The following is a 7,269-nucleotide window of genomic DNA, read 5'->3' as shown; positions in this document are numbered from 1 at the left end:
CCAGAGGCTGATTCAGAACAACTGCTGTTAGCCCCACCTCCCCAGCCCACTTCAATCCTGAGTTTCAATAAATATAGTGCAAAGGGGTCTGTCTGGTCATCAAGTACGGATGCTAAAGATCACAGATGCCAGAGAGGGGGTGCCGGCTTGTCTGAAGCTACACGTGCAGTGCACGCACATACTGTCAAGTGACACACCTCCAATCGTGTGCACACATTCATCCTTGCTCTCTCTCACACACATATATACACACACATTTATACACACTGACCTCAAACACACAGGATTGCACACGCACACATCTCCCTGACAGACAAACGCCAGCTGACACACACCTGGACCTTTCCCTCGACCTTTGGTCTAGGACTTGGAGCAGGAATGGGTCTTCCTGAGTTTAGCCAGGCTGCACCCGGACCTAGGGGCTGGGGCTGGTTGTTGTGAAGTTGGGCATGATGTTGGATATACCACCACAGTGGACTGTGGTGTTGTCGATGTGGGCCCAGGGGGGGTAGGTGTTCAGGCTGAAGATGAGGCTGCTCCAGCTGTTCATGGCAAGTGTGATGACCAGCACACCAATGATGTTGAGTAGGAATCCTGCCCGGGCCTGGAGTGAGGAGAGTATCTGTTTTTGCAGGTGCTGAATTGAGCTTCTAGGTGCTCTGGGGGTGGGGGTGGCTCTGGGGTCCCCTCACTAGCCAAACTTCCCCTGGAAAGTCCTTCTTTAGTGTCACTTGCATCACTTAGACATTGTCCCTGTCACTCTCCAAACTCCTTATGCTAACAGGAGAATCAGACAGGCTCTGGGCATTGTTCTGCTTGAATCCACCTCCCTTGCTGTGGGTGCTTCCTGAGTTTGGCCAGGCTGCACCCAGATCTAGGGGCTGGGGCTGGTCATTGTGAAGTTGGCCTCAGTTCCATATTTCTCACCTCTTCTCTTCCCTTTCACAAAGCAGAGCCACAAAGATGTCCCCCCGAGGGGTCATGCTCCAGTCTCCCTCCTCCCACTGCTGCTTCACTGCAGTCTCCCCATTCTGGGTCCCATTCTTAACCCAGACTCTTTTGGTTTCAGGTCAAATTCAAAGCAGTACCAGGGTCTGCAGCCCTCCCTGCCACTCACCATGTCTGACACTTTGAGACCCCCGAAGGAGAAAGCAATGGCATTGGGTGGGGTGGCCACTGGTAGCATGAAGGCCAAGGAGGCAGCCAAGGTGCAGGGCAGCATGACGTAGAGTGGGTGGAGACAGATGGCCCGAGCCTGCAGGGTGCGATATGGAGCAGAGTTGATCCTGTTTCCATGCCAGAGAGGGAAATGTGCCCCCAATTCCCCTGCTCTTCTTTCAAAGGGACACCCCCCACATGCACCCTCTGGTTATGACCCTGGCCTCTTGCCGGAAGGCACTGTGTGACCTGGGCAGGGCTCCTTGACCTTTCTGGAGGGGATGAGTGTGCAACCCAACCCTGTGGGGTGTGGTGTGAGGAGGGGCCCATAAAACTCATCTCAAAGGGGCTACGAGGGTGTCATCAAAGGCTGTGGGAACGCACCTGGCGGGGAAGGGGCTAGGGACGCTCTGGGGAGCAATTTCACCTTGTCACCCCAAGAATGACCAGAACAGAGGCTAGGCCAGGGATGGGTGAGGCCATCAGGATGCTCAAAGGGTGAGGTCACCAGGGACAAGGTGAGTCAGGGGCCAGCATGCTCTGGGGCTTAGGGTGGCCACAAGTCTAGAGAAGGGTGGATGTTCAGGGGTCCTGTCCCAGGAAGGGGTGAGGTATCCCAAATCCCAGGGTGGCCTGGAGGGCTGCTGGGAGGCAGTGTCTTCAGGACCAGCTCACCATGGAGGCCAGGATGGGCAGGAAGAGTGTGGTGGTGGCCACGTTGCTGGTACACTCGGTGAAGGTGGCAACCAGGAGGCAGAGGATAAAGGCAATGGCAGGAGTCGGCACATTCTGCAGTGTGATCAGTTTGGTTCCCAGCCACTGTGACAGACCTGAGCGCTGTGAGCACAGGGAGGAGGAGTGTCACACGTGAGAAACTGGACTACCTGGCTCCTCAGAGTCCCCTGCAGAGTCAAGGACACCTCCAGGGCAAGACAGGGCCCAGGAAGAGCTGAGGCCCCCTTTATTGCTCTTGGAGAACAGATGATGTGGGCAGACATGCTGGAGGAGCTCAGAAAGGGGACCAGAGGCCTTCTTGGGACACCTGGGGCTTAATAGGAGTAAAGACCGTTGACACTCTGCTTTCTCCGTCTCTTCTGAACCCACTTGGAAAGTCCCTGGATGAACCTTAGCCCTCTCCCTGTCCCCACTCCCCACTCCTGGCCCAATGGCAAGCAGAACAAGTGGGAGGACCCTGGGAGAGGTTGGCAAGAATCTGACAGGAGCATAGGGGCCTATGAAAGGCTTTGAGGCCTTCAAGGTGTCGTCCCCTGTTTCCATCTCACCCTGCCAGATATGTGATGCCAGGGACCTGGGATTTGCTCTTATACAACGCTGCCCTGTAGTGTCGGGCTTGGTGGAGTTGGTGTTGGTGAATGCTGCTGGATGACTTAATCACAGACCCAGGAGTCCTCCACAGCCTTTCTTGACCCAGTAAAGCCCCCTCCAGTCTATACAGTGAACGAGGTCCAAAAGTGCAACTTCAGGAATTTCCCTTTTGGAAGGAGGCCCTGAGACGCCAGGATCCCGGGACCTGGCTGGATGTGTTCATAGTGCCCCCTGGTGGTTCCAATGGGCAGATTGCATCAATCCAATGCCAACAACTTGGGAGCTACAATGAATTGCATTCTTTGTCTGCAGGGTGGGAGGGAGTGACTTCAGGAGGGGGTGATTAAAGGCAAAGACAAGTTTTCACCTTCTGGAGAAGACTGTTTCTTCTCTTTGGCTTTGACAGCCTTAAAGGGGAGAGGTTATCATAGCTGGATTTCTTCCCTCTCCCTCCAACTGACTCTAATGTAAGTTCCTTCCACTGCCACCAAGTCTACCCCTAGGGTAACTCCTAGATGGGGATCAGTTCTCTCCTCGCGGAGTAGGAGAGTTCTTCTGTCTCTGCCTTTAAATGGAGTCACCTTCAAATAGGCTGGGGACTGGAGAGGGGTTTCTCACCTCACTGCCCTTGGCCAGGGCAAAGCCACCACCCAACAGGAAGATGATATTCCAGGTCATCTTCTTATTCACTATCTTCCAGTTGAGGAGGGCAGGAGGTGCCTTCATCTTCCTTGGGTTTTCTACTCCCCAAATGAAAGAAGAGGAATCACTAAAAAGAGGACTGGTTTTCCCTGCCCTCCAGTTAAGGATTCCTTGTGTGGGTCCCACTAGAGCCTAATGTATTCATGAGTTCTCAGTTCTGCAGTATCTTGACTTTGCCCTTAAGTCCCTGTGACCTTGGCAAGTTACTCCAATCTCTCTCCGTCTAACTCCTGCTAAGCACAATTGAAGGTATATGACAGGCCTGAAGGTTAGGATGTCGCAGATAACCTTTCTTCCCTCAGAGCAAGTGCTTACCTGGGTCCTGTATCAGCCCCGGGAACTTGGAGGGCACAATGAACATAATTATGCCAATGAAGAGAGACACAGTCCCATCGGACAACATGCTGTGGGGTGGGTCAGAAAGGGCAGACTTAGCATATTAGGGCAACTCAGGGCCATGGGGGCGGTGGAGGAGGAAGAAACAGCAGAGAGGACTCCTACTCCCCATGCCAGACATGACAGCCCCTCCTAGGAGGTTCCCACCTGTGAAGAATTGTGTTCCGTTCTGCGCTGGAGGTCCTGCTCCCTTCCCTCCTCCCCCAGATGTATGAACTTCAGAAGTATCTTCGCCTCTCCTCTGCCTAGGAATGCTCACCTTTGCCCCTTTTTGTTGGGAAAAGCGTGGTCGCCCCAGCCAGGGAAAAAACCAGGTTCCCGGGTGAACCAGAGCGCTACCAGGATGACAAAGAGGAACGTAACAGCTTTTTCTGCAAAACTCATGGGGCCCAGCAGCTTGTACTCTGTCTGGATGACATGGAAGGCTGCCTTCTCTTGCTCCCTCTCCTCTCCCCCGATGCCAAAGTTCTTCCGGAAGCTGTGGGCAGAGGAACAGGGACTACCTGTGAGAGCCATGCACCAGGCAGGGCATCATGGGGCAGCTAGTGCCCATTATGTGAAGACTGAGGGCCTACGAAAGCCCCCTTGGGACACTACACTGAAGCTTGGATACATCCAAGATTCAGGAAGAATAGAACACTCCCAAGAAGGTCATGGTTCTCACCTAATGGAGGCAGGGCCAGGGAAGCTGTTTCCTCCCTGCTTTACTCTGTTGGCCTCTTTCCTTCCCAGTATTCTTTTCGGCTCAGCCCTCTGTTGCCCAAGACAAGGAGGCCCTAGTAGGGCAGACCTGGTCTTGGCCTTGAACCACAGTTCCCTTCCTCCAGCTCCTTATGAGGAAAGCCTTCACTGTTTCACCTGCTTCTGGGTATCCTGTGCCCAACCTGAACCCCACCCTCATTGTCCTCATAGGCACAAAGGACTGTGTCTGCTTCCTTGTGCTGCTTGCTTAACCTGTGTTGACATTTAACTTTTCACTTGGGTACATCTCAACTTCCTTGCTGGACTGTGAGTTCTTCAAGGGCAAAGACTGTGTGTCACACATCTTCAAATCTCCAGGGGGCCCTGTACTATGCTGGTATCTTTGACTTGATAATAGTTCCTAACTTCAATTCTGCTTCCTCATACCTGGCTATGTTGTTTTTCTAAAGAACCGCCACCATGCTTAAGAAGTTTCTATGGCTCCCTATTGCCTGTGCGGGAAGTCACAGAAACATAGCACCTGTACCACTACTTCTTAGCCGGTGCTTATGGCAGACATCACTAATCAATCATAGAATTTAATTCCAATTAAGTCTTGAGATGCTTTTCAACTCAGAGCTCTAAATTACTACTACTAGTTACTCAAGTTTGGAAGTAGGAACGCAATTCATTTGCTACTTACTGATGGTCTCAAGAACGAGGTCTCAGTTTGTACCCTGTGAAGTCCTCCGTAACTATCCTTTGCTTATTTTCTCAGCTGTATCTCCTGACACGCCATTTTACACTTTACATTTCAACTCCACAGATTTCCCCCAAACACATCATGTTCTTTCTTGCCTCTGTGTTTTTAACACAAGCTATTCCTGCTGCCTAGAACACTTTTACCCTATTCTCCACCTGGCTGAACTTCTCTAGTCCTGCAAGATTCAGCTCCGGCGCTATCTCCTCCAGAGACCTTGTGGAACCTTGGCCTGTATTAGGTCCTTCCTCCTCCATCTTCTTGGAGCATCTGGGCTTCCCTTAACCATGACCACAGTGTAAGTCATCATCCATCATCAGAGGACAGGGACTGTGCCTCATGGATTCAACCATTTTCAGGGCCCCCAAAAGGGCTAGGCATAAAGCAGATGCTTAATAGATGTGTTTGTAACAGAATACAGTCAGTGTGTGCTCATTAAGCTCATTAAAGGACTGTGGAGCACTATGGAAAGGGCCACTATGGGAAGGGTATAAGCTGGGCATCAGGAAATGGGGTTCAGTCCTAACACTGATAAATCCAGCTGTGTACACAGGGCAGTCTTGGTTTGCTCATCTACTAACTAGGATACTACTCTTCATATCTTTAGTGATATTTTGGATTTTTGGGGTCCAAAACAGGGGAACAAATCATTAGAGGAGCCTTGGGAAAGGGAAGTCATTCCACTACGGTAGTGATTTGGCATTTTTTCTTAATGAGATCGCCCTTAGACCTTGGAAGCTCTCAGGGGTAGGACTGGAACTGAGCTCTCTCCCACCCATTCCACCACTTACTTGATTCCCAGAAAGAGGACCTGTAGCCACAGCCAGGCCAGCACCAGCAAGATAACCATGGTAGGGAATGCGAAGCTGAACCAGGAGGCAAAATTCAACACGTTGCCATTATTGGGGAAGAGCCTGGAGCGAGATATGTAGGCTTTGAGTGACGTTTCCCAGGCAACTGCCCAGCCTCATCTTCCTCACAGAGTGAGAAGATGTCCCCTGCCAGCCCCCTCCCCCAACACTCACGAGTTCATCTGGCCTTGCAGCACCAGGTTGGTCGTGGTGCCAGTCAGCGTGGCTATGCCTCCGATGCTGGCCGAGTAGCACACACACAGGCTCATGCCCTGGGCGAAGCGGAGCTGCTCCTGGTTCTGATGTGTCTTGGGCTTGGAAGGAGCAGGCTGGGCAGGGGAGACCTGTTCATTATCTGGGAGCAAAGGAGAGATCAGGCAGAAGGTAAGCACAGAGCCAGCTTCAGGGAGCAAGACCATGTTCCATGTTTCAAGTTCCATGGCCACTTGGGAGGCGCTGGGCTGGGAGGACAGAGGCTGCCTCAGGTCCTATGGGTCCCACACTTCTCTGACTCGCACATGGAGAGCACCCTTAGCCCCATCTGAACCGACCTCTCCTCAGAGAGAGAGAGAGGGTGGTTCGAGTCCCACAGAAGACTGGGCACTAGACCTCTGGCTGCCCATCCAATCTCTGAATCTCTGCTTATTCTTGTTGTTCTTATGTGGTGTTGAGTCACCTGTGACTCATAATGAACCTATGTATTAGCAGGGCCAAATATTCTGGTTTTCCCTGGACTAGAATGAGTTCCAGGATACAAGCTGTTTAAAACTGAGCAAAACTGAGTGAACCGGGAGCTCTAGTGGCCTAATCCATAGGGAGCTGAGCTGGTGGTTCAAATTCACCAGCAGGCCCTTGGGAGAAGGAGTGTGACGAGCAATCTCCTCCACATGACTTAGAGCCTCAGACACCCAATGGAGGGTCAGCTGGGAGTTGGTTCTGACTTGATGGTAAGAAATTTAAGTTACTTCTTGCCTCAGTCATGGGAATGCACATCCTCTCACTTCCTCCCGCAGAGACAAGGGGCTGGAGGGAAGCAGGATCTAACCCTTCATTCTCACCAAGCTTGGTCTCCTCCTTCTGGAGACCTGCTTCCTGGAGCTCAAAGGCAGGGTTGCAGTTGCCCACTTCGATGTCCTTGCTGTCCTTGCTGGCTTGTTGTGCTGGCTTGTTGTGCAGCTGGTCCAGGACAGCGTGGGCAATGGGTATCATCATGGCCGTGGTGGCAGTGTTGCTGATCCACATGGACAGGAAGGCTGTGACCATCATGAAGCCCAGGATCAGCCTAGGGATGGACAGACAGACGGCTGCATTGCTATTCCAATGTCCCTTCAGGAACTGGGTATTTGGCCTGCCACCCCCGACCTATGTCACCCCACTCTGGAATATGGGCACTCA

The 7,269-nt window shown here is 52.2% G+C and overlaps 1 protein-coding gene across 1 annotated transcript in view; it reads right to left on the bottom strand.

Annotated features, from left to right (window-relative positions):
- Window positions 1-415: 415 nt before the first annotated feature.
- The window catches only part of SLC13A2 (solute carrier family 13 (sodium-dependent dicarboxylate transporter), member 2), a 33,383-nt gene continuing 26,529 nt past the window's right edge, over window positions 416-7,269 (bottom strand). Inside the window, exons 4-12 of the mRNA XM_006891075.1 lie at window positions 6,933-7,156; window positions 6,049-6,229; window positions 5,815-5,937; window positions 3,842-4,060; window positions 3,502-3,590; window positions 3,103-3,224; window positions 1,834-1,995; window positions 1,118-1,255; window positions 416-604 (exon numbers count right to left, since the gene is read on the bottom strand). Of these exons, the coding sequence (XP_006891137.1) occupies window positions 416-604; window positions 1,118-1,255; window positions 1,834-1,995; window positions 3,103-3,224; window positions 3,502-3,590; window positions 3,842-4,060; window positions 5,815-5,937; window positions 6,049-6,229; window positions 6,933-7,156 (1,447 nt within the window). The remainder of the gene's footprint in view (window positions 605-1,117; window positions 1,256-1,833; window positions 1,996-3,102; window positions 3,225-3,501; window positions 3,591-3,841; window positions 4,061-5,814; window positions 5,938-6,048; window positions 6,230-6,932; window positions 7,157-7,269) is intronic.

This window comes from Elephantulus edwardii, unplaced genomic scaffold (genome assembly GCF_000299155.1).
Source record: "Elephantulus edwardii isolate Elephantulus edwardi_28Jun2011 unplaced genomic scaffold, EleEdw1.0 scaffold00094, whole genome shotgun sequence".
NCBI classification, from domain to species: domain Eukaryota; kingdom Metazoa; phylum Chordata; class Mammalia; order Macroscelidea; family Macroscelididae; genus Elephantulus; species Elephantulus edwardii.
This window is presented reverse-complemented; position numbering and strand designations above follow the sequence as displayed.